General features: G+C 36.9%; 2 protein-coding genes across 3 annotated transcripts in view; one reads left to right on the forward strand and one right to left on the reverse strand.

Annotated features, from left to right (window-relative positions):
- Window positions 1-27,870, forward strand: part of RB1 (RB transcriptional corepressor 1) — a 150,318-nt gene that overhangs the window by 76,301 nt on the left and 46,147 nt on the right. The gene's annotated exons all lie outside the window — the stretch shown is intronic.
- LPAR6 (lysophosphatidic acid receptor 6) lies at window positions 19,638-21,516 on the reverse strand. Its single transcript, XM_049778820.1, is given in 4 exon segments — window positions 19,638-20,308; window positions 20,310-20,374; window positions 20,377-20,430; window positions 20,433-21,516. Coding segments are annotated over 4 exon segments (1,029 nt in total). The 5' UTR covers window positions 20,860-21,516; the 3' UTR covers window positions 19,638-19,825.

The raw sequence follows: 27,870 nt of genomic DNA on the forward strand, positions 1-27,870 counted from the left end.
CCCTCATAATCCCTTGATTATGGTAGTTCTCTGTATAGTTATTTCTATAGCTGTACTCACCACTCTTTGTGGTGAGCTTCATGGAGTGAGCTAGTGTTCCAGACCTCCTCTCATTGTCTCTGAGGATTGTTACAAAAATGACTTTTATTTTTCTTAAAATCCATAGATGAGTGAGACTATTCTGTGTCTCTCTCTCTACTTCTGACTTATTTCACTCAGCATGATAGATTCCATGTACATCCATGTATAGGAAAATTTCATGACTTCATCTCTCCTGACGGCTGCATAATATTCCATTGTGTATATGTACCACAGTTTCTTTAGCCATTCGTCTGTTGAAGGGCATCTTGGTTGTTTCCAGAGCCTGGCTATTGTGAATAGTGCTGCAATAAATATAGGTGTGAGGAAGGGGTTTTTATATTGCATTCTTGTGTTCTTAGGGTATAACCCTAGGAGTGGAATAGCTGGGTCAAATGGGAGCTCAATTTCCAGATTTTGAAGGAACCTCCATATCGCTTTCCATAGAGGCTGTACTAGACGGCATTCCCACCAGCAGTGGATAAGAGTTCCTTTCTCTCCACATCCCCACCAGCACTGATTGTTCTCATTCTTTGTGATGTGCGCCAATCTCTGTGGTGTGAGGTGGTATCTCATCGTTGTTTTGATTTGCATCTCCCTGATTATTACTAACGAGGAGCATTTTTTCATGTGCCTTTTGGCCATTTGTATTCCTTTTTTATCAAAGTGTCTGTTCATTTCTTTTCCCCATTTTTTGATGGGATTAGATGTTTTTTCCTTGTAAAGTTCTGTCAGTGCCCTTTATATTTTGGATATTAGCCCCTCATCTGAAGGGTGTTGAGTGAATAGTTTCTCCCACTCGGTGGGTGACTCTTGTATCCTGGTCACTATTTCTTTTGAGGTGCAGAAGCTTCTCAGTTTAATGTATTCCCATCTGTTAATCTCTGCTTCCACTTGTTTGGAAAGTGCAGTTTCTTCCTTGAAGATGCCTTTAGTCTCAATGTCATGGAGTATTTTACCGACATGTTGTTCTATATACCTTTTATGGTATCTGGTCTGATATCAAGGTCTTTAATCCATTTGGATTTTACCTTCGTACATGATGTTAACTGGGGGTATATGTTCGCTTTTTTGCAAGTGGCTAACCAGTTCTGCCAGCACCACTTGTTGAAGAGATTTTCCCTGCTCCACTTAGGATTTCTTGCTCCTTTGTCAAAAATTAGGTAATTGTATGTCTGGGGAATGTTCTCTGAGAACTCAAGCCTATTCCACTGATCTGAGGGTCTGTCTTTATTCCAATACCATGCTGTTTTGATAACTATTGCTTTGTAGTACAGTTTAAAGTTGGGGAAAGTAATGCCTCCCATTTTCCTTTACCCTAGGAGTGCTTTAGCTATTCGAGGCTGTTTATTGTTCCAGATGAACTTCATAAGTGTTTGATCCACTTCTTTGAAGAATGTCATGGGTATTTTAAAGGGGATTACATTAAATCTGTATAATGCTTTGGGGAGTATTGCCATTTTAATGATGTTAATCCTGCCAAACCATGAGCAGGGTAAGTGTTTCCATTTCCGTGTGTCCTCTCTTATTTCTTGGAGCAGGGTTTTATAGTTTTCTTTGTATAGGTTCTTCATGTCTTTGGTCAAGTTAACTCCAAGATATTTGAGTTTGTGTGGCACTATTGTGAATGGGATTGCCTTTCTGACTTCCATCTCTTCCCTATCATTATTGGTGTATAAAAAGGCCATTGATTTCTGTAGGTTGATTTTGTAGCCTGCCACCTTGCCATATGAATCTATTGTTTCTAGAAGCTTTTTGGTAGAGTCTTTAGGGTTTTCTAAATAGAGTATCATGTCATCTGCAAACAATGAGAGCTTGACTTCTTCCTTTCCTATCTGGATTCCCTTGATATCTTTTTCTTGCCTGATCGCTATAGCAAGAACTTCCAGTACTATGTTGAAGAGGAGTGGTGAGAACGGACAGCCTTGTCTTGTACCAGAATTTAGAGGAAAGGCTTTTAGTTTTTCTCCATTGAGGATAATATTTGCCATTGGCTTGTGGTAGATGGTTTCAAGTAGATTGAGAAAGGTTCCTTCCATTCCCGTCTTGCTGAGAGTTTTTGATCAAGAATGGGTGTTGGACCTTATCAAATGCTTTCTCTGCATCTATTGATATGATCATGTGGTTTTTATTTTTCTTGTTGTTGATGTTGTGTATGATGTTAACAGATTTACAGATGTTAAACCATCCTTGCATTCCTGGGATGAAACCTACTTGGTCGTAGTGTATGATCTTCTTGATGATGCATTGGATCCTATTTGCCAGGATTTTGTTGAAGATCTTTGCATCAATATTCATCAGGGATATTGGTCTGTAATTTTCTTTTTTGGCAGCGTCTCTGTCAGGTTTTGGTATCAAGGTGATGTTGGCTTCATAAAAGCTGCTTGGGAGTGTTCCCGTTTTTTCAATTTCATGGAAGAGCTGGGCTAGGATTGGTAGTAGCTCCTCTTGAAAGATTTGAAAAAATTCATTAGGAAAACCATCTAGGCCTGGGCTTTTCTTTTGGGCAGATGTTTGATTACAGTTTCAATTTCCTCAGTAGTGATGGGGGTGTTTAGATATGCTACATCCTCCTGACTTAAATGTGGAAGATTATAAGTGTCCAAGAATTTTTTCATTTCTTCTAGGTTCTCATGTTTTGTAGCATAAAGTTTCTCAAAGTAGTCTCTGATTACCCTTTCGATCTTTGCAATTTCTGTCGTGATCTCCCCCTTTTCATTTCTAATACGGGTTATCAGATTTCTCTCTCTCTCTTTCTTTGTGAGTTTTGCCAATGGTCTATCAATCTTCTTTATTTTTTCCAAAAAGCAGCTTCTGCTTTCGTTGATCTTTCGGATTGCTTTTTGGTTTTCCACTTCATTGAGTTCTGCTTTCAGCTTTGTTATTTCCGTCTGTCACCCTGTTTTTGGTTCCTTTTGTTGGTTATTTTCTAATTTTTTAAGCTGCGCCATTCAGTTATTCAGGTATGCTCCTTCTTCCTTCCTGATGTGTGCTTATAGAGCTATAAATTTTCCTCTCAGGACCGCTTTTGCTATGTCCCATAGATTCTGACAGTTTGTGTCTTCATTATCATTTGTTTCCAGGAAAGTTTTGATTTCCTTTTTGATTTCATCTCGGACCCACTGGTTGTTCAGTAGCAGGGTGTTTAATTTCCAATTGTTAAAGTTTTTCTTCTGTGTGGCTTTGTAGTTCACATCTAATTTCAGAGCCTTGTGGTCAGCAAAGGTAGCCTGCAAGATTTCTATTCTCTTGATTTTATGGAGGTATGTTTTATGTGTTAGCATGTAGTCTATTCTGGAGAATAACCCATGTACATTGGAAAAGAATGTGTATTCAGGTTTTTTGGGATGGAGTGTCCTGTATATATCTACTAGTCCTCTTTCTTCCATAACTCTTTTCAGGGCTAGTATATTTTTGTTGGGTATTAGTCTGGTTGACCTATCAAGTGTTGATAGGACTGTTGAAGTCTCCCACAATGATTGTGTTATTGATTTCTTCTTTCAGGTTTGTCATTAATTGTATTAGATAATTTGCTGGTCTCTCATTGGGTGCATATATGTTTAATAGTCTGTTTTCTTCCTGTTGCACATATCCCTTGATTAGTACATAGTGTCCATCTTTGTCCCTTACCACTTTTCTGAGTATAAAGTTGGTGTCACCAGATATTAATATGGCCACCACAGCTATTTTGAGGGTGTTGTTTGCTTGAATAATTTTCTTTCATCCTTTGATTTTGAGTTTATGTTTGTTCTGACTATTCAGATGTGTTTCTTGTAGGCAGCAGAAGGTTGGATTCATCTTTTTGACCCATTTTGCCACGCTGTGTCTTTTAATTGGTGAATTTAGTCCATTGACTTTGAGGGTGATGATTGTCATAGGATTTAATGTCATCTTTGTAGATAAGTTTGCTGTGTTTGTTGGTCTCTCTTGTCTTAGAGTAGACCTGTCAGTTTTTCCTTTAAGGCTGGTTTATCATCTGTGAAGTTTCTGAGCTGTTGTTTATCCATGAAGCTGTATATTCTTCCGTCAAACCTGAACATGAGTTGGGCTGGGTGCAGTATTCTTGGTGAGGCATTCATTTCATTCAGTCTTGTCACAATATCCCACCACTGTCTTCTGGCCTTGAGAGTTTCTTGTGACATGTCTGCTGTAAGGTTTAGGGATGCTCCTTTGAATGTAATTTCCCTTTTTGATCTTGCTGCTTTCAGTATTCTATCCCTATCTATGGGATTTCTCATTGTAACGAGGATGTGTCTTGAGGTGTTTTTCTTTGGGTCTCTTTTAGCTGGTATTCTTCGGGCATGCAGGATTTGATTGCATGTAGTCTTTAACTCTGGGAGTATCTCTTTGATGATGTCTTTGGCAGTTGATTCTTCTTGGAGATCTCCTTCCTGGGTTTCTGGGACTTCAATGATTCTTATGTTGTTTCTGCTGAGTTTATCAAAGACTTCTATTTTCATCTGTTCGCATGCCTTGAGTACCTTTTCCTTTGCCTGTTCATTTGTCTTAAGGTTCTTTTCCAATTTCTTCTGTTGTGTTGAGCTTTTCTGCATCACATCTTCCAGTACTCCGATTCTCTCCTCAGCTGCTGATATCTGTTGGCGAGGCTATCCATTGTGGTTTTCAGTTGAGCAACCGTATTTTTCAGATCTGTTATTTCAGTTTGGAGTTTTCTGATTTTTGTCTTTGTGTTCTCTTCAGATCGATCTATGCTCTTTTTGAGTTCTACGAACATATTCCATATTTCTATTCTAAACTCCTTATCTGAAAGGTTAATCAGGTGGTTGTAATTTATTAGGTCAACCGAGCTTTCGTCTTCATTCTCTATGGATGGTGTTTGCCTGCGTGGCTTCCCCATTGTCATGCTTGTAGTGTGGTTTTTCCTGCTTGTTGTGGTGGGGTTCATTGATTAGAAAGAGTGCGTGGCCACGAAGCGCTCTTCTGCTGCCTCTAGTTGACAGTCCCCTGAGTGAACAAAGGCACAGCAGGGCAGAGTGATCCCGCAGCCCCAGAATGTAAGCACTCAGCAGCTTCAAAATGCAGTTTTTTTGGGGCTGCGCTCCCTAGGCCTCTGAGGAAACCTTCGGGGATTCAGAAGCACAGTTTTCGGCAGACAAAGATAGGAGTTTCCCCTGAAGTCCTCAGAGTGAACAAAGGCACAGCAGGGCAGAGCGATTCTGCAGCCCCAGAATGTAGGCACTCACCAACTTCAAAATGTAGTTTTTTGGGGGTGCGCTCCTTAGGCCTCTGAAGAAACCTTCGGGGATTCAGAAGCACAGTTTCAGGCAGACAGAGATAGAAGTTTCCCCTGAAGTCCTCAGAGTGAACCTATTTTCTTAAAATATTTTTGTTGTTGAGGGAAGTAGAAAGCCTATCTCAAATACAGGCGGGGGGGGGTGGTGGGGGGGTGGGTAGGTGGGTGGGGAGGAGGGAGATTTGAGACACTGGTGATGGGAATGATGCACTGGTGAAGGTGGGTGTTCTTTATATGACTGAAACGCAACTACAATCATATTTGTAATCAAGGTGTTTAAATAAAGATAGTAAAATAAAATTTTTTTGTTGATAGCTTTTACCCCTTCAGTGATTTTGTAGTTTAGTTTTTTTAATCAGAAAAGATGTTTTCTTTTAATGTTTATGTCAGTGAGATTTTTTTATTCTGTCCCTTCTGGTCTTAAGTAAAGCCAGAAGATTATGATATGAAGTGCACAGTATAAACAAACAAATGAAATAAACCAATCATAATCTTCTGGCTTTACTTAAGACCAGAAGGGACAGAAGAAAGTAGAGTGCAGAGCTAGGTGAGAACATAGAATAAAAAAATCTCACTGATTTTAATAATGCTTATCCTAATATTCTAAAATAAATTTAAATTAAAATTCTAAACTAAATGGTTATTTATTTGTCCAATCCCCTGTCATTCTCAGTGGTTAGTTCTTCAGTCTCACAGTTGTTGCTGTCAGGTTTCTGTAATTTTAGATCCTGGTTTCTGTACAGGTCCTGTGTCGAAGACCAGGTGGTGTGTGGTGTCTTCTGGTTGAGAATCCTGCCCTAAAAGCAGATTATTGCTTTTGAACAGGGCTGTTTTCTTGATTTTTCTTCCTAGCAGCGTTGGTGGTAGAGTGGTCCTCATATTTCATTATTTGCATAAAGAAACACTATAGATTTTTGTGTATTTTTTTTGGGGGGGTCACACCTGGCGGTGTTCAGGGGTTACTCCTGGCTGTCTGCTCAGAAATAGCTCCTGGCAGGCACGGGGGACCATATGGGACACCGGGATTTGAACCAACCACCTTTGGTCCTGGATCGGCTGCTTGCAAGGCAAAAGCCGCTGTGCTATCTCTCTGGGCCCGTGTATTTTTTTTTATCTTCCTACTTCTCTGCCTTTGTTGATTATCCTTAATAGCTTTTCACTAGTTTTTTGGGATTGTCTGTATAATTACCATGTCATTAGAAGTAGTGAAATATTTATGTTTTCCTTTCAATTTGAAATCTTTTATCTTCTTTTCTTGCCAGAACTTCTAACACTTTATTGAATAGCAGTAATAAGAGCAGGCATACTTGTTTCCTGGTCCATGAGGAAAGATTTCAGATTTTCATTATTAAGTATTCTATTGACTGACTTTGCCAAATATGAATTTTATTACTTTGAGATGTATGCCTGTTACTCCTGCTTTGATGAGGGTTTTATCATAAAAGATGTTCAACTTGTTTTTTTGCATCTCTGACAAGCTGTGAATGTGGTTACTTAATATTTAGAATATCACTGCTATATTTTATTGTATTAAATTAATCAGGTTTTTGTTTTGGAGGGATACTTAGATGTATAGAGAACATAGAAGTACTATTTACTAAAATGTTTTCTGTATAAAATTTTAGTAAGTCAAAGTTATCTCTTTTATTTTGAGGGGAGGAAGTACACCTGCAATGTTCAGGGACTACTCCTGGCTTTGTGCTCAGGGGATAGATATATGCAGTACTGGGAGTTGATTACATTGTCATAGCCATAGTTGAATGCGAAGCTAAGTGCCTTAACCTCTGTACTATTTCTCCAACCAAAGTCATCTGCTTTAATTGTTGTCAACTTGAGAAGATTTTTCTTAAATTGAATTTTGCCATATTGTTTTTCTGTAGCACCAAAGATTTAGCAAGTTTCTTTATTCAATTACATAAATATCTAGCCAAAGTGCTTTTACATAAGAAAATAACTTAAAATATTTTTATAAACTAAAATGGCATATTTTATACATCAAAGTGATTTGTATTAACTATTTTTAGAATCCTGATTCGATGATAAATTGGTAAACAAATTTATAAACTATTTTGGTGTTCCTTTGAAATGCCAAACTTGACAGGATGTGAACACAAAAGGGTGAAAAGCCTGTTGTTCTGAAAAAAATATATTTGTTGTATATTTATTTTTTTTTACTTTTTTTTGTTTGTTTTTTTGGGGGGCCACACCCATTTGATGCTCAGGGTTACTCCTGGCTAATCGCTCAGAAATTGCCCCTACCTCGGGGGGACCATATGTGATGCTGGGGGATGGAACCGTGGTCCTTCCTTGGCTAGTGCTTGCAAGGCAGACACCTTACCTCTAGCGCCACCTCACCGGCCCCATTTATTATATATTTGTATGGTGTATTATTAACCCCTTTTAGTTATACTTTGGCAAGATCTTAGTATTTATCAATGGAAATTTTTTTGAAGACATTTCTTACTAAGAACTATGTCTCAGGAAGTGGAATGAATTGTGAGTTAATTAAGCCATAGTCAGCTCTTTTAAGAAATAAGGATAGGTACAATGAAATAATGTGATGCCATAATTTTTACATGGTAGCCATGCTACCATAATGAGAATATTTTGTTTAATTTTTTAAGTTTTCCATGAGTTATATAAAATAATAATATACTTGTTTTGGAACACAAAGGAAAAAATTTAGTTTTTAAAAAATAAGATTCTTTCTGAGAATATAAGTTTTCCACATTTTTCTGTCATAGTATAATTCTATATCCTAATTCCAACACTCTGTAGCTAGTAGTTTCTCAAAAGAAAAAAGAAAAGAGTTGAACTCACCACTCAAAACTGGTATTATTTGGGACTAGAGCGATAGCACATTTTCCTTACATGCAACTGACCCATGACGGACCTGAGTTTGATCCCCAGTGTCCCATAAGGTTCCCGAGCCAGGAGCGATTTCTGAGTGCAGAGCCAAGAGTAACACCTGAACATCACTGAGGGTGGCCCCAAAACCAATATATATATATATATATATATATATATATATATATATATATATATATATATATATATATATATATATATATATATATATATATATTAATACAATTTTATTTCCTAATAGCTATTTCTTTGCATTGCTTTTTAGGCCATTCAGGCTTGCAATTTAATATTTTCCTCTATATTAATTAGTAGTCTTGATATTAAAAATTTTATTTGTATAATTAGAAGTTAAAAATATATTTTCTGGGGTGGGGAGGAGGGAGATCTGGGAAATTGGTGGTGGGAATCTTGCACTGGTGAAGGGGGGTGTTCTTTACATGACTGTAATCATACAACTACAATCATATTTGTAATTACGGTGTTTAAATAAAGATAATTAAAAAATTTATTTTCGGGGCCGGAGAGATAGCATGGAGGTAAGGCGTTTGCCTTTCATGCAGGAGGTCATCAGTTTGAATTCCGGTGTCCCATATGGTCCCCCGTGCCTGCCAGGAGAAATTTCTGAGCTTGGAGCCAGGAATAACCCCTGAGCACTGCCGGGTGTGACCCAAAAACCACAAAAAAAATCTATTTTCATTTATATTTCCCTGGCAATGAAGATCAGTATGTCCCTAAGTCTTACCTGATGGCCATATATGCCCTTCCCTCTTCGGAGTCCCACTGAGGTTCTGAAATACTAGGAAGCTCTCACAGTTCTGCAGCTCCTTTTCTGTAATTCTTGCCATGTTTTATCTTTATTTATTATAAAGATTTATGTTTACTTTGTCATTTATTTAGGTAACTAAAGGAGCTCCAGTCTCCTCTCTGTTCTGTCAACAACAGGGACTATTAACCATCCATTTTAAACAATGATTATTATTGGATAGATTATATCTCCAGTGATAAAGTGATGGAAGGTGTCTGGAATATATATCTTTTTTGGGGGAGCACATCTGGTGAATGCTCAGGGGTTACTCCTGGCCATGCAGTCAGAAATCACTCCTGGCTTGGGGGACCATATGGGACGCTGGGGGATCAAACCGGGGTCTGTCCTAGGTTAGCCACATACAAGGCAAACGCCCACTGCTGTGCCACTGCTTCAGACCCTATAATTATTTTTTTAAGTGGAATTTTTTTTCAGTTAAGATCTCTTCCTTGATAGGGTCTAAAGTGATAGGCATGGTGGGTAGGGCACTTGCCTTGTATGTGTTCAATCTCTAGCTTGCCATATGGTCTCCTGAGCCCCTAAATAATTTCTGAGTACATAATCAAGAGTAACTCCTGAGCACTGGTGTGTGTGTGTGTGTGTGGTGTGTGCGCACGCTTGTGCATGTATGTTTAAATCTACCATAAAAGAAGAGAAAAAAATAAATTCCTTCATGCCTATGAGTGTGATCTATGAGTATTTTTACAACACTTTCTCCCTGGAAAGAAGGGATAGTGGAAAAATAAAAAAGAAGGGATAATGGAGAGGTTGGATTCTAGACAGTTGTTTTTTCCTGTGATGTCATATTTATTATTATTGAAGTTCAAGTTGTAGTACCGTATATTTTAATTCTTAAATTTTTTCCTGAGACTAGAATTGAACTTTTTTTACTTTACTTTTCCAGTAGATGGCACTGTTTTTTGCTTTTATTATATATATGCATATATATGTATAAATACATATATTTTTTCTTGCTTTGTTATGAGAAATGGATATAGAGGAGTCTCTACATGTTGAGAATATATTGGGTAGTGGGATGACCCATTTCGTTTTTTGAGAGATTGCTGTTTTCTTTTTGGAGTTAGAGGTTTTGCAGGAGGGCCTCCCAAATGGTGTCTCTCCTGGCAATTTTTGAACAGCTCAGCAGGTTGTTCAGTGTGAGGAGTCAAAAATGCAAAGCTTTGGGGCTGGAGAGATAACATGGAGGTAGGGCATTTGCCTTGCATGCAGAAGGATGGCAGTTTGAATCCCGGCATCCCATATGGTGCTCCGAGCCTGCCAGGAGCGATTTCTGAGCATAGAGCCAGAAGTAACCCCTGAGCGCTGCCAAGTAGGACCCCAAAACCAAAAAAAAAAAAAAATGCAGTGCTTCTCTAGATCTCTTGTGCCAGAGGTCCATGTCACTTCTGGAGAACTCAGGACACTCCGGGGCCACACCTAGTAGAATTTAGGAACATCCATGGCTACACCTAACAATGTTCCCTAAACTATGGTAGTCCTTTGGTATAAAAAGTATTAAGTACTAGCTGTTCTTTAAAGTTCAGCAGGGAATCTCCACTGTCCTCATCTACTATTAATACCATTGTCAGGTGAGGAACTGAGGCAAAGAGAAATTGAGTTTACTGCTTGGTGGAAGCTTTGTCCTATTTAGTTTTATTATTCATGCTTTATTTTTGTGTGTATATTTCCCTTTATGTCACTAATGTAGTAGATGCTGAATCAGTAGGAACCTGTGTTTTATAGCACTGGATATTATTTAATTTTCACAGAGTGTAAATATTGTCCTTTTTTTTTTTTTACAGATGAAAAGTAAAAAGTTTAGTGATATCATATAAGTTGTTTTGGTGTAGCTCAGATTTTCTTACCCATAAAATAAAGATGATAACATTAAACTTTTTAGAATAGTGAAGAAATGATTATAAATAAGCCTTTAATAGAAGAATAGAAAGTACATTTTAGAAAGAATACCATTGAGGCTGGAGAGATAGCATGGAGGTAAAAGCATTTGCCTTGCATGCAGAAGGTTGGTGGTTCGAATCCTGGCATCCCATATGGTCCCCTGAACCTGCTTGGAGTGATTTCTGAGCATAGAGTCGGGAATAACCCCTGGGCACAGCTGGATGTGACCCAAAAGCCAAAAAAAAAAAAAAAAGAAAGAAAGAATACCATTATTTGTTAGCTTTGTTCACTTTTACTTTTACTTTATAGTGCATTCTTAATAAAAGAAAACTTCCCCATATTGGGTCCTGACATATAACTATGTCAAACTTTTCTCTCTCCTTGAGGTACACCCCACTCCAACCCTACCCCTACTCTCTCCCATTATCTTCACAAAATTGAAAAGGTTTGGGGGGAAAAAGGTGTAGCTGAACTCTAGAATTATTAAATGTGGGCATTGTTTTCACTGTTATACTAAGGCTGGAATTTGTTATAATTTAGTTATGAATCATTCAGGTAGTTAATTTGATGGCAGTGTCATAGTTCATTATTCATTTATTCAAGTATAAATAAGAAGAAAAGCAGAATCATTGAAACAGATGGCAATAGTTCTTGCGTGTAACCTGTGGGAATGGAGCATTTATACTCTTGTTCAGAGAGTTTTCTATATGATAGTAATGACACTTGAATATAGCCTTAGATTTTTTAATTTTTAAACTTGTACTCATTTCTAAATGAGGAAGAGCTCTTGAACCTGAATGTGCAAGAATTGAAAATTTATCTTATGTGGTTTCCGTTTTAATTAATGTAGATTCTTAACTTCTCCAGCAAAAAGGGAAGTGATTATTAATTAGCAAGCTTAGTTACATTTTAGAACCACTCAAAGGTAATTGTTAAATCATCTTAGTTAACTTATGTACTTAAAACTCTGAAATCTCAGCATCTACCTAATATGTTTAAAATTAATGTTAGTGCTAATATTGGTTCTTAATATTTTAACATTACCAGAAAGAACCAAATATTAAAAGTATTTTTGGCATCTTCCTGTAAGTGCTAGATTTAGAACATAATTAGGAAATATAAAAGAATAGCTGGGGACCCGGAGAGATAGCACAGCGGCGTTTGCCTTGCAAGCAGCCGATCCAGGACCAAAGGTGGTTGGTTCGAATCCCGGTGTCCCATATGGTCCCCCGTGCCTGCCAGGAGCTATTTCTGAGCAGACAGCCAGGAGTAACCCCTGAGCACCGCTGGGTGTGGCCCAAAAAGCGCGCACACACACACACACACACACACACACACACACACACACACACACACACACACACACACACACACACACACACACACACACCGCTGGGTGTGGCCCAAAAAGCACACACACACACACACACACACACACACACGAAGAACAGCTGGGATTGTTTTTTTCCTAAAAAAACTTTAAAAATTATTTTGTTAAATTTAAATGTTTCTTGCCTACATTAAAGTAAACTTAATTTTCTTTGGCCTCACAGGGTCTCCTTTGATATATTTCTAGTAAATCTTATGTATTCTTTCTAGTTGAGCATTCTGTGTTCTTGTTTTGGTTTTTACTAATTGGCTTTTCTGCTTCTTTCCCATATGATTTGGTGTGTACCTAATGGGCTGTCAGTATTATGGAATTTAGAGGTGTCTTGCAGTATCAGGAACTCCGGGATTTGAAGAACTGAGGCAATTTCTGTCTGTCTGTCTGTCTGTCTGTCTGTCTGTCTGTCTGTCTGTCTGTGTGTGTCTCTCTCTCTGTCTCTCTGCCTCTCTCCTTTCTCTTTCCTTTTTCTCTCTTCTTTCTCTTTCTTTTCTCTCTCCTCTGTCTGTCTGTCTGTCTGTCTGTCTGTCTGTCTGTCTGTCTGTCTGTCTGTCTGTCTGTCTGTCTGTCTAGTTTTGGGTTGCACCCAGGTGATACTAAGAGTTTTTTCTGGTTCTGCACTCAGGGGTCATTCCTAGCAATGCTTAGGACTATACGGGATGCCAGGAATTGAACCTGGGTCTGCCAAATGCAAGTCAAACACCCTACCCACTGGCAGTCTTCTACCTTGTATGGATAGCAAGCTGCCTGGCAGAACTGCTGTTTTTATTGAGTACAGAGACCACCCCTGGGTTGGGCAGTAAAGACAGATAGCTCAGGCTATTCTGAGCCAATCCCACCCAGGTTTACAAGTAAGCCAACGTCTGTTTTGGGATAAATTCAAGTTGTAAACAAACATACAAAGGAACCAGGGATGGGGCTAGGGCAGTGGTGCTCAGAGGAGGTAAGGTGTCTGCCTTGTAAGTTCTAGCTAGCCTAGGACAGACTGTGGTTCCATCCATCCCCCAACCCCCACTCTCCACCCTGGCATCCCATATAATCCCCCCAAGCCAGGAGCGATATGTGAGCACAGAGCCAGGAGTAACCCCTTGAGGGTCACTGAGTGTGGCCCCAAAACAAAACAAAACAAAGGAACCAGGGATGATTTTTTTTTAGGTAAAATAAGGTGTAACTTAACTATACAGTGTTTCAACACCAGTACCTTCACCATTGTCCACTTCCCTCTACCAAAGTCCCCATTTTATGTCCCGCCCCTTAGTCTGCCTCTATAGCTGCCACTATTTTCTTTACCATTTTCTTCTTTGAGAAATTTTCTATTCTCCTTTTCTTCCTGATTTTTTTTGATAGCATTGGATGCTTTATTCTTTTTAATATGTTCTTTTTTTATTTTATTTTACTTTTGGGCCACACCTGGTGATGCTCACAGGTTATTCCTGGTTATGCGCTCAGAAATTGATCCTTACTTGGAGGTCTGTATAGGATGGGGGGGGGAGGGGGATCAAATTGTGGTTCGTCCTGGATCAGCTGCGTCAAGGCAGATGCCCTATTGCTGTGCCATTGCTCTGGCCCCCTTTTTAATATGTTCTTAACTCTGAATTCTTTCTTCACAATATTCTTTTCTTTTCAGTCTTTTCTTGGGCATAATAGAGAATACAAAGAGAAATACAAAAATAATCCTTTTCTTCAAGGATCTTGAAGTGTCTGTTTAGAAAGATACGACATAGGTCATGTAAAAAGCCCTTAATTAACATAAGAAATAAATAAATGGGCCCGGAGAGATAGCACAGCTGTGTTTGCCTTGCAAGCAGCTGATCTAGGACCAAAGATGCTTGGTTCGAATTCCGGTGTCCCATATGGTCCCCTGTGCCTGCCAGGAGCTATTTCTGAGCAGACAGCCAGGAGTAACCCCTGAGCAACGCCGGGTGTGGACCAAAAACCAAAAACCAACAAACAAAAAAAGAAATAAATAAATGATATTTTCATCCTAGAGAGAAGGGTCAGAATGAACTTAATTGCGTGTAGGTTTTGCCGAGTAGTTTGTTGTGCCAAAATATATATATATAATTAAGATTTTAAACACAGTCTAAATAGACAATTCTGGAATGCAGGAATCTTGTTTGAAGATAGAAAAGAAACAAAAAGTTTGAGGTCAGGGCCATATTTTAAAACTGACATTTCTCTGTAGGCAATGCATTTGCTAACTTTTAAAATTCTATTAAGTGAGTGCAGCCAAATGATTGATACATGAACTTAGTTGATCTGTTGTGTATGGATTGAATGAAGGAAATGAAGAAGCAGGTCTCGTGAGATAGTAATTGTGGTAGTCCCAGTATAACATGATGATGTTGATGATTATGTTTAGTTTTTTTTGTTGTTGTTTTTGGGCCACAGCCATTGACACTCAGGGGTTACTCTTGGCTATGCGCTCAGAAATCGCTCCTGGCGTGGGGGGACCATATGGGACGCTGGGGGATCAAACCGTGGTCTGACCTAGGCTAGCACTTGAAAGGCAGATGCTTGACAGCTTGTGCTACCACTCCGGCCCTGATGATTATGTTTATTGAAGGGGCAGAATATGGATAATTTTCTTTAATTCTAATAAAATTATTGAGATTTGTTATATTGCTAAGCACTATTAATGTAGTTTTGTTTTGTCTTTGCCATTCTTATTAACTTTCAATTTTATTATGCTATAACAGACCGGTTACTTATTTTTTGTTTTACAGCATAGCTTTATTTATGTATTCAATGAATCTTCTATGCTTAGACATTTGAGTAGTTTATAATATTATGCCATTTCAAATATGCTTCTTCTTTGTGTTACTGAAATGTCTTCAGGGTAAATTCCACAAATGGCAAGGTGAGAGTGTATGTGTTTTATATGCTGCTAAATTCCCATTCATTCATAAGCGTCATACCATTTTTTATTCCCACTAGGAGTTGAAATTACCAATACATTCTCAAGTACTGCTTTTTTTGCACTTAATTTTCAACTACAACATCATTTAGCAATTTTCTTTTCATTTATCTGTCATTTGATAAAAAGGCGGGTTTGGGGATTTTTTTGGTTTGCTTGTTTGTTTGTTTGTTTGTTTTTGGGTCATACCTGGCAGCGGAGTTACTCCTGGCTCTGTGCTCAGAAATCTCTCCTGGCACGCTCAGGGGACCATATGGGAAGTCGGGATTTGAACCAAATCCCTTCCTGGGTCAGCTGCATGTAAGGCAAATACCTTACAGCTGTGCTATCTCTCCTGCTTCAAAGGGGCATTTTAATGTGTGAGAATGGACAAATGAGAAAGACAAGGATAAGAACAACTCTAGATTTAAACTGAGGCCACTTACTGTGACGCTTTCCCCTTTTATTGACAAAGACAAATCAGGTCTACTGTGTGTGTGTGTGTGTGTGTGTGTGTGTGTGTGTGTGTGTGTGTGTGTGTGTGTGTGTGTGTATTCTGGGGGGATTTTTTTAGAAATGCAAATTTGAATAGCTTTCTACTCAGGTCTGGGTGTGTGTTCTTGGAACGAGGGGTTTAGTTGGAGGTTTGAGCCACACCCAGAGGTGCCTAGAGCATTTTCTATTTCCAGCTCTGTTCTTTGAAGAGTTAAGAGATTTTGTGCTACTTGGGCTAGTGAGTACTTTGATCCCTTGTATTTAGATCTCTTGTCTCCATTTTCTCAAATCTTAGCCTGTTTTTTTTATTATTGCTTTATTACTTGTAAGATCTTAATTCTGTATCTCCATCCACTTATACTTTGTTCAGTCCTTCCTTTCAGTACACCAAACTCTCTTCCACAAGGCCTTTGCATATGCTGCTTCTCTTAACACTATTAAGAAAAACCAAGTTCTTAACCTGGCTATACCTTATTGTGTGACCTTATGCATATTTTTTGGTCTTTTGGTTCTTTAGTTTCTTCAATAGTTATAGCTATTAACTATCTCTTGGCTGTAAAGTATCTAACACATATTTTTATCTTTTTTTGTTGTTTTTGGACCACACTGGCTGTGCTGAAGTCTTACTCCTGGCTCTACATTCAGTGATAACACTTGTCAGTGCTGGGGGATCATATGGGGTGCTAAAAATCGAACCCACTGTACTATTTATAATTCCAACCCCCCTCATTCTTTTTGTTGTTGTTGTGGAGGGGCCTTCAAGTAGTGCTCAGGGGTCTTGAGGCATATCAGTAATTGAAGCAAGGTTGAGTTCAATATTAGGACCCAATGAAGTTAATACAGCTCTGACCCAGTGGTTCTGAGAGCTAACATGGCTAGAGCTGGTGATACTCAGGGGCACATGGTGCATGGATTCAAAGGCACTTGTGCATTCAGGGATGTGCCTCTGTCTGATCCCAGAGCTATCTTCCTGGATCTTTATTTTTTTCATTTAATACTTACTATATAAGTGGTTGAAATTCTGCACAAAGCATTTTATTTTAAATATTCAAGCAATCTTTATTGATTTATGTGTAACAGGAACCATTGGTAAGAATTTAGTCTTTTCCCTAACTTCCATAATATTTTCTGTTAAATGAGAACAGTTACCAAAAACATTGCTTAAAAAGGTCTTCAAGGACTTTTTTATACAGGACTGTCTCGTAATTGCTTGTTACGTTTTGCTCTTCAGCCACATTGATGGAGGTCAAGGAACCAACCCTACCTAGAGAGACCCAGATAAGTACTGGGAGTCTCCATTTTTCCAGTTGGATCTACAGAATTGGCTACTGGTGACATAAAGACAAAGGGTATACCTTAATACATAAAATATTTAAGGGATGCTTAACAGGAACAAATAGATGTGTCCTCTGTAAGATACTTTAACGAGGAAAGCAAAATTTTAGTACTTTGTTTCTGAATTCTTTTTGCCATTGTTCCCCCACACCCACCCCACCTCCTGCAGTTTTACACAGTGATGAAAGACATAGATCATCATTCTCTAATCTTTAAGGAGTAACTGGAAAATTCCTTTGGGAAAGAAGGGAGACAATAGATACAGTTCCCTGGGGGTGATTTTTTTTCACTATTTTGCTCTGTTTGGTTGCCTCTGACTTAATGCCTTTTATATGTTGTCCTTTTATAAATTGAACTGTGGAATATGGGAATACATGTACCAAAAAAAAGAAAATGGAAAATAGAAATTTGAGAATTAGTGCTTTTAGGGATATGTATGTTTCTCCCTGGAAAATGTTGCTAATTAAATATTGTTGGATATTAAATACTCTGGTAGATTTAAACGTTTGTGAAGTCAAGGAATGTATCTCAGCAGTACTCAGCATTTGCATTGTTGGTATGAGAGTCCTTGTTTGATCTCCAGCTCTCCTGGGTAACAAAATTAATGTTTTGCATCTTTAAGTTTATTCTTAAGCTTTATTATTAAGTCATTTAGTTTATCATTAAGTCTTTTTAGTTTGGGATTCATTTCTAAGAAATTATATTGTAAATAGATACTGGTTTTCAGGCCAGTACAAAACTGTTTTAAAAATAATTTATACAAAATTACCTTAAAGTGACCCGTTAACTCTGTTCATGCAATATTCTTTATAAAAATCACTCAAAACAAAGTATACTAGGTCACATCTTACTTCATTGTAATTTTGGATGCTGGATTAATTTTGAGTTTTGGAAAATAGTACATAATCTGCTGGGCAATATTAACTTAATATATTAACTAAAGACCAGGTATCCGGTTAATTGGGTCCAAAACATATAGAACAAAAACAAAAAAAATCAAGCTTCAGTTACTTGCGATTTTGCTTGCAACATACCACTCATAGATTAAATGTTTCTCAGTTGAGGAAATGAAATTTGCTGATAATGCATTTTTTAAAATCTTCAATTCCTTAACTAAATGACTAATTTTAAATGCCAACTTACCTCATTTACTTCAGTACTTGGAATATGTAGTATAAATTGGAAATTCCTCAATAGTCTTAAATTTCTTTAAAGTTTTTTCTGTGGCTGTATTATTTTTAATACATGTATTTTCTTTTTGTGTGAACTACTTACTTGTTTAATACTTGATATTTTCTGAGTTCAGAACCTATCATTAGGATGCTGGGAAACTGTTTTACTTACCTCAAATTTTTTTTATTTTGCAACTGCTCTTTTGAAGGGAATTAAAGTGAAAAGTTATCAACTTTCTTAATAAAGATGTTAAAAACAGTGAGCTTAGTTTTGGGCAGGGAGAACTTATAATTTTTTTTTTAGTTTTATTAATCAGGGTTTTCTGGAAAGGAGAAAATAGAAAACCCTCGGGAAAATAAATCAACTTAAAATGCAACACTAACAAAGGAAAGTTTAATACTATTCTATCATTGTAGTCAAGATTTACTCAGCATTTGAAATGATAGAAAACTAATAGTTTACTTGTAGATGTTATTTTGTAAAGAATATTATTATAAAAATTAAAATTTATCTTTGAGTAGAGGTCAGTAAAAAATTCCCTAGGGAACATAGTAATGAACTAGTTTGCTTATATTTTTAAGTAATAAAACCTGTGCTTGGAAATTTTGCTGACAGATTTAATTCAAGGAAATCTTGAAGAATCTGTTACAGATGCCTCCTCTCTTTCTTCCACATCATTAACTTGCAACTTTCTTATTCAAAATTATTATTCAAAAAATTAGACTACTGTATGATTTCTGAAGAGTGATGTAAAAATTAGTACTTCAGGTTTTAAGAAAAAGACAAATTTACTTTTCTTAGACTTTAAGTCTAAGAATTAAGGCCCTGCTTAATTTCTTCATTAGTTTGCCTTTTTCAGTATTTATTTTGCTTTAGGTTTATCTAAAGTAAACTGACTCCTAAAGAAAACTCTCCACTGCTATTTTACTGAAACTGAATTTACTTTATCTAGCAAGTTATTATGATTTGAGATCATTGCAGCCCAAATGAGGATCAAATTCAAACCTCAAGTGTATTTGTTTGAAGTTGTTTTTAGGACTTGTTAAAAAAAATTAAGATGTAAAAATCATGTGGCATGCGGCATTTTATTTAATTGCCTACAAAGACAAAAAAAACCTAAGCGTTGCCTGTAACTGCAGCATCCTCAAGCCTTTATTTTTACAGTTGGTTACGATAAAATTTTATATTATTTTCCCCAGAGATATTTCCAAATGCTTATCAGTTTTTTCAAATTACTGTTTTCTCATTGGTGCTATATAGCTTTTGAAATGTGGCTAGTAGTTTTATCTGAAGTTAAAATGGTAATCAGATATGCAGTGAATAAAATATTAAATACTTAAATCAAACTTTTAATATTTGTAAAGTAGTTTATTCTAAAATTAAGAAATCCATGAAATACAAATAGCTATCACATGAGTTTAAATCAGTCACTTTTAGACTTTGAACAATATTTTTTTTTCTTTAATGAAGAGGAAGATACACATCAAAATTATTCAAAAATAAAATGGAATATATACAAGAATAAAATACATTTTAATGCTTAACACATGGAAAAATAATTGTTCAAGAAAACACTTCACAGTTGAAGGAATGTGGAAGTCTGTCCCAGTGTAATCCAGTGCTTTTATTTTAGGCAGCTTAAATTGTAGATTCATTGTCAAATATCTTACTTTTTAAAGTCTGTAGACCGATGTTGAATAAAGTTCTCATGAGCCTTGAACATTCAGAGAATCTAGAGTCACTTCTCCTTGAAGACCAGCTTTTCATTTTTATTGAATTCTGAATTGCATCCGAGGTGAAGTAGTAAACTATAGGGTCAAAGCAACAGTTTAAAACAGCAATGCAGAGAGTTATTGGGTACATAGTTCTTACTGCTTTGGCTGCTGAACAATTGACAAATGTCTGTGTTCTCATAAGAGAATATAAAATAAGGTTTATATTGTAAGGCACAAAACAGAAGCAGAATATCACCAAGTGTACAAAAATCATTTTTAAAACTTTCGTTTTGTTTATTTTGCTTCTACTTAAAGTAACTGGTTTACTTAAAGTTCTTAGCAACCATACTAGAACAAGTTACATTAAAATTAAAGGAATAAAAAAACCTACTATTTCAATGAAAATCAACAATCCGTGAGAGATAGGTTTTCCAAGTGTCTTCTGGAAAATTTTCAAAGCAGGCTTTTTGAGGGTATTACCCTGAGGGTGGGTAGATTGAAAAAAAACTGCTGGGGCACTACCTCCCACACAGTTAACCACACCGCAATGCAAACAATTTTTGCATTTCGTTTGGTTCTTAGAGTCTTTGACTTAAATGGGTAGACGATTGCCAGAAATCTGTCCACACTAATACAAGTTAAAAACAGAATGCTTCCATACATGTTGGTATAAAATAGCATCACTGAAATTTTACAGAGCAAATCTCCAAATGGCCAATTCCGTGTCGTAAAGTAAAAGATCCTGAAGGGTAAAGTAAAAACAAAAAGCAAGTCTGACACTGCCAAGTTAATCATGTACGTTGTAGTTTCATTTCGTACTTTGAGGGTACAGACGAAAATGTATATGGCAACACAGTTGGATATCAATCCGAGCACAAACACCATACTAAATGTGCACCCATACAAAGTATACTTAAAGGAGTCATCAAAGCAGTTGGAGCTGTTATTGCTTACCATTATAAAGGCACGTCCACTTTACAGTGACAAAGTCCTTTGGGCAGCTGCAGTCGTTTTGGTATTCAGATCCTGACCACTTTATAACCTCCAAAGTATTTGTAAATTCCTCAGATCCTTGGATTGTTTTGTAAATCTTTCTTCCAAACTCTTCAAAGGAAACATGAAATTCGTTGCTGTAGAGTTTCCAGGTACTTCTTCAAGTAGGAAAATATTCTCATTTCCTAGTTTTCAGAAAAACTCTTGAATTCAGGACAGAGTTCACTGAAGAGTGATTTTTTTAAAGTGCAGTCTGAAGCCAATCCATTAGATTTTTAAATTAATGAAAACCTTTCCTGAGTCGGTAGTAAAACGACTCTTCTGGAAAGTTCTTTTTCAGTAATCACCATGCATATTCCACGAGTAAGGTTCCTTTACATTTCAGTATGATAAAGCTGAAATTTACACTCTTTGGCTTTTCCATAGAGTTGCAAAGATTCAAACATTACCGACTTGTTTTCATTTCTTCATGTTCCTTTTAAACGGAGTTTCTCTTTTTGATATTCTTGCAGTGGATCCCAGGTGGTGGTAAGCAAAAGTCTTTCAAAGATTCCGAAATAAATTCCAAAGCATGTTAGCGCTTGCTGCATGCAGACCTTTTCCTTCCTTGCCAGCAGTGTAGTGAGATGGTCTTTCTCTGAAAGGAAAAAGAAAGGCTTACTAAGATTTGTAATGTGACGTCACAGGAAGAAGAGGCTGGGCTTGCACAAAGAAAGGTTTCAGCTCAGTTTGTTTGCAGTTCCTTTAATCTGATAATGTGTCTGCTGTGAAGGTACCTAGGAGGCTTGCAAATGATCACTGACTTGTTTAGCCGAGTTGTCTGTCCCCTTCACTCTTTAAATGGAAATACTTTCTGGGCTTTTGGTCATCTCACCAACTGTTTTTTTTTTTCCCTTCCTTTCTCTTTAAGTAATGAAAGAAAAAAATCTCTCTGTGATTGATTGCTTTTGTGTTTGCAATATAATTTTTAAAGTTAAATACACTCATGTATTTTAACACATGTATTTAAAAATTCAAGTTGTTATTGATAAAATGGTGTTCAAGAACACCATTTTAATATTTTAATATTAAGATATAAATAAAATTTTTTTCAGTATTTTTTTAATTTTATTTAAACACCTTGATTACATACATGATTGTGTTTGGGTTTCAGTCATGTAAAGAACACCACCCATCACCAGTGCAACATTCCCATCACCAATGTCCCAAGTCTCCCTCCTCCCCATCCGACCCCCGCCTGTACTCTAAACAGGCTCTCCATTTCCCTCATACAGATATAAATAAAATTTTACTGACAGACCAGTGATTCACGCTTCTTGGCTTCTGTTTTCTGTAATTGCTCCTTAGGATTTAATTTAATTAGATGATTGCTCCAATTCTGGATCTACAGCTCAACAATTTTTCTCATGTTCTTTCTTCTATAAAATTGAGTTTATACTATTAAATACTTTAGATTTTGAAGTTACTACTTTTCTGAAGAGTAAATTCAACAATGTTTCTGTCTGATGTGATATACCAATCTATGCATAAAATGAAATTATTCGTATTGATGTTGAAATTTTAGGAAATAAATGTTCTACTACTAACTACATTTTAGCTTCACAGTTTATTTTTCTCTTACACCTTTGCTATGAGTCAGACTATATATTAGATTATAGTTTTTTTAAATTTCAAACTCATGTTAGTTTATTGTCCCCTCTATGATGCAGTATACTGACTTTTAAAAATCCAAATAAATTGGAAAGTAGAGTTTGTATGGGATGGTGTAGTTCAATATAATTTATTTTCTCAAACAAGGATTGAAAATATAGAAGCCTCTGCTACATGTTTTTCTTTCTTTCTTTCTTTCTTTCTTTCTTTCTTTCTTTCTTTCTTTCTTTCTTTCTTTCTTTCTTTCTTTCTTTCTTTCTTTCTTTCTTTCTTTCTTTCTTCCTTCTTTCTTCCTTCCTTCCTTCCTTCTTCCTTCCTTCCTTCCTTCCTTCCTTCCTTCCTTCCTTCCTTCCTTCCTTCCTTCCTTCCTTCCTTCTTCTTTCTTCCTTCCTTCCTTCCTTCCTTCCTTCCTTCCTTCCTTCCTTCCTTCCTTCCTTCCTTCCTTCTCCTTCCTTCCTTCCTTCCTTCCTTCCTTCCTTCCTTCCTTCCTTCCTTCCTTCCTTCCTTCCTTCCTTCCTTCCTTCCTTCCTTCCTTCCTTCCTTCCTTCCTTCCTTCCTTCCTTCCTTTCCTTCCTTCCTTCCTTCCTTCCTTCCTTCCTTCCTTCCTTCCTTCCTTCCTTCCTTCCTTCCTTCCTTCCTTCCTTCCTTTCCTTCTTCCTCCTTCCTTCCTCCTTCCTTCCTTCCTCCTTTCTTTCTTCCTTCCTTCCTTCCTTCCTTCCTTCCTTCCTTCCTTCCTTCCTTCCTCCCTCCCTCCCTCCCTCCCTCCCTCCCTCCCTCCCTCCCTCCCTCCCTCCCTCCCTCCTTTCTTCCTTCCTTCCTTCCTTCCTTTGCTTACTGGTTTTTGGGCCACACCCTGTGACCCTCAGGGGTTACTCCTGGCTATGAGCTCAGAAATCACTCCTGACTTGGGGACCATATGGGACACCGGGGATCGAACCTCCAATTCCAGGTCCATCCTGGGTCAGCTGCTTGCAAGGCAAGCATCCTACCGCTGTGCTATCACTCTGGGCCCTTGCTCATGTTCTTCTTATTTTAAAATATCATTCAGAAGAAACCAGCCATTTTATAGTTACTATTTTTAATTTGATTCAATTTATACTAAAATTCACCATTTTATAGTATTTAAGGAACTGTGGAGTACTTTAGGAGTAATTACCTTTTCATTAATTACTTGTCCAATTTAAAAGAAATATGTTTAACTTATATTTAAAATTTTTGGGTACTTTTATACTATTTTAATTGAGCTACTGTCTTAGCTTTTGTTGATGAAGCTACTTATATTGTTATTTATATTTATTATTTCACTCAGAAATTTATAGGTAAGTGATACTAAAAATGTTAGTGTTATTTATAATCAGTATACTTAATTTTTCATTTTGTGAACAAACATATACACTACAACAAATTCATTATTTTATTGTTGAGATCAAACCTACATCTCTATATATAAGGCATATATATATTCTATCACTATTTCATATTCTGACCCTTAAAATGTGAAGGTCTGAATGTTTCAATTTCACATTATTATGGAAAAGCTGTGGGTCTTTTAAAGTGTTAACTAAGAGTTTACATTATTATTGAAGACATTTTATTATAGTTCTGTAGTAATCTTCCTCCAAATCTATAATCTCTTTAGACATTATTAAATAATTAAATATTAACATGCTTATAAATTGAACTTTTGTACTTCTACTTTTACTTTAAATATGACATTTTCCCAAGCAGTTATTGAAATGTAATAATAATACTTGAGAATATTCTTCCCACCAAAGATACTGATGTCAATCATTTGGCTTTTCTTGACATCACTGTACATTTGTAGTTTTATTTGTTATGATGCTTGAAAATGGAAAAATTATTATTTATTGAAATAAGCTTTTTGTTAAGAATATATTAATATCTAGAAGAAAAACAATATAAAATATATTAATCTTTAATTCCTTCACAATACTTAATTTTTAGTAATTAATCACATGTTTGCATGTGTATGAATCATAGAAGCTTGAATTTTGTTGGAAGCTATTTCTGCTGAATAAAAGTAATTAGAGGGGTCAGAGCGATAGATAGCACAGTGGGCATTTGCTTTGCGCCAGCCACGACCGTTTGATCTCCAGCATCTCATATACTCCCCGAGCTTATTAGGAGTGATTCCTGAGGGCAGAGGCAGGAATTAACCCCTGAGCACCAGTGGGTGTGGTCCAAGATTTGATGGTGCTCTGGGGATCATATAGGATGCTGGGAATTGAACCTGGGGTAGTTACATACAAGGCAAGCACCCTACCCTCTATATTATATTGCTCCAGCCCCATGAAACTTATTTTAATGGGATATTTGTGTACTTCTAAAAGATAAATAGAATTAGTTTCATAAATGGAGTTAAAATATTTTTGTTTTCTTGGTTTGGGGACCACACCCAGAGTTTACTCTTGGCTCTTGTTCTCAGTATCATTCCTAGAAGGCTCAAAGACCACTCAAAGTGAATTTAGGGGATCACAAGGGATGTGGGGAATTAAACTTGGGATAACCTCGTGATCAGGATGTACTGGTACCAGTTATGCAATGAAATATGATTAACATTGAAGTTTCAGGTGTGCATTATTTTAAATGTGTATGTTACATTAAATTTACTATAAATCCACATCTGTCCTTTACTTTATGATGAATTAATCGCCCACTTTTAACCTGAGTCTATGTCTTCCTATACCCTTTTGGTAGAGGAACAAATAATTTTGGTAACAAATAATTTGGCCTGGTAGTATTAAGGTTTCATTTCTTTTTGATTTGACTTGTTTGTTTATAATATAGGAGTGAAAAGCATATAGTGTGCCTATTTTTTTCTCCATTCTGATTTATTTTATTGAGCATAATACTCACTATGTCCATACATGTGGTAGCTGTGTCAAGAATAGCCCCTGAGTACTGCTGATTGTGGAAAAATAAAACCCTCACCCACTCAAATAAATGAAAACAAATTAAATTGTCCAAATTACTAGTAATTTACAAATTACTAGTATTCAGTTATATTTTCTTCTATTATGGTTTAAATTTTACTATCATGTCTAATACCTCAAATTTTATTTACTTTTATTTCATTTTGAGGTCATTCCCACCAGTACTCTGGGCATACTTTGGGCTCTCACTCCTGGCAGTACTTGGGGGATCATATGAGGTGCCAGGGATCTAACGCATGTTGAACACATGAAAGGCAAAATCTCTGCCCTATCTCTCTGACCCCTAGTTTAGTTTTGTTTAGGGGGCATACCTGTCTCTGCTTTGGGCTTACTTCTGACTCTGCTCTTAGGGATTACCCCTAGTGGGACTCTGGGAAATACATTAGGTGCTGATGAACAGATATGGGTTGGCCCATCCAAGACAAGCATCTTAGTCACTGTGCTCTCTCTCCAGTCCCAATACCTCAAATTTGATGAAGTAAAACTCATAGAATCAAGTTTAATTTTTTTTTTTTTTTTGGTTTTTGGGCCACACCCGGTGACGCTCAGGGGTTACTCCTGGCTATGCGCTCAGAAGTCGCTCCTGGCTTGGGGGACCATATGGGGCGCCGGGGGATCGAACCACGGTCCGTCTCCTAGGCTAGCGCAGGTAAGGCAGGCACCTTACCTCGAGCGCCACCGCCCGGCCCCGAATCAAGTTTAATTTTATTTTGTTTCTTAGCTATCTTAATGTTTCTCTCATCATAAATGATCAGTTGGAATTTCTTTGTAAATTTTTTGTCAATTTCTTTATTTTTTTATTTTTTTATTTTTATTATTTTATTTATTTTTTATTTATTTTATTTACTTATTAATTAATTTATTTATTAGTTATAAATTTATTATTTATTTTTATTTTTCACTTCTGGCATCCTCTTTTGGATCTGTTCATAATACCTAATGTTTTAGCAATTTTCGTTCAGTAAGCCAATATGATCTTTTTAGTTCTTTTTTTTTTTTTGAATATAGTTTTAATTACAGAACACAGCCAGTATTATCACCACTTAAAAATCTTTTTTTTTTTTTAGTAAAAATAAAATTTTTTTTATTTTATTTTATTTTTTTTAATGCATAATTTTTTTTTATTTAAACACCTTGATTACATACATGATTGTGTTTGGGTTTCAGTCATAAAAGGAACACCACCCATCACCAGTGCAACATTCCCATCACCCAAGTCCCAAATCTCCCTTCTCCCCACCCAACCCCCGCCTGTACCCTAAACAGGCTCTACATTTCCCTCATACATTCTCAATATTAGGACAGTTCAAAATGTAGTTATTTCTCTAACTAAACTCATCACTCTTTGTGGTGAGCTTCCTGAGGTGAGCTGGAACTTCCAGCTCTTTTCTCTTTTGTGTCTGAAAATTATTATTACAAGGGTGTCTTTCCTTTTTCTTAAAACCCATAGATGAGTGAGACCATTCTGCGTTTTTCTCTCTCTCTCTGACTTATTTCACTCAGCATAATAGATTCCATGTACATCCATGTATAGGAAAATTTCATGACTTCATCTCTCCTGACAGCTGCATAATTTCCATTGTGTATATGTACCACAGTTTCTTTAGCCATTCGTCTTTGAAGGGCATCTTGGTTGTTTCCAGAGTCTTGCTATGGTAAATAGAGCTGCAATGAATATAGGTGTAAGGAAGGGGTTTTTGTATTGTATTTTTGTGTTCCTAGGGTATATTCCTAGAGTGGTATAGCTGGATCGTATGGGAGCTCGATTTCCAGTTTTGGAGGAATCTCCATATCGCTTTCCATAAAAGGTTGAACTAGACAGCATTCCCACCAGCAGTGGATAAGAGTTCCTTTCTCTCCACATCCCCGCCAACACTGTTTATTCTCATTCTTTGTGATGTGTGCCATTCTCTGGGGTGTGAGGTGGTATCTCATCGTTGTTTTGATTTGCATCTCCCTGATGATTAGTGATGTGGAACATTTTTTCATGTGTCTTTTGGCCATGCGTATTTCTTCTTTGTCAAAGTGTCTGTTCATTTCTTCTCCCCATTTTTTGATGGGGTTAGATGTTTTTTTCTTGTAAAGTTCTGTCAGTGCCTTGTATATTTTGGAGATTAGCCCCTTATCTGATGGGTATTGGGTGAATAGTTTCTCCCACTCAGTGGGTGGCTCTTGTATCCTGGGCACTATTTCCTTTGAGGTGCAGAAGCTTCTCAGCTTAATATATTCCCATCTGTTAATCTCTGCTTTCACTTGCTTGGAGAGTGCAGTTTCCTCCTTGAAGATGCCTGTAATGTCCTGTAGTGTTTTGCCTATGTGCTGTTCTATATGTCTTATGGTTTTGGGGCTGATATCGAGGTCTTTAATCCAT

The sequence above is a fragment of the Suncus etruscus genome, chromosome 8 (genome assembly GCF_024139225.1).
Source record: "Suncus etruscus isolate mSunEtr1 chromosome 8, mSunEtr1.pri.cur, whole genome shotgun sequence".
Lineage (NCBI taxonomy): Eukaryota > Metazoa > Chordata > Mammalia > Eulipotyphla > Soricidae > Suncus > Suncus etruscus.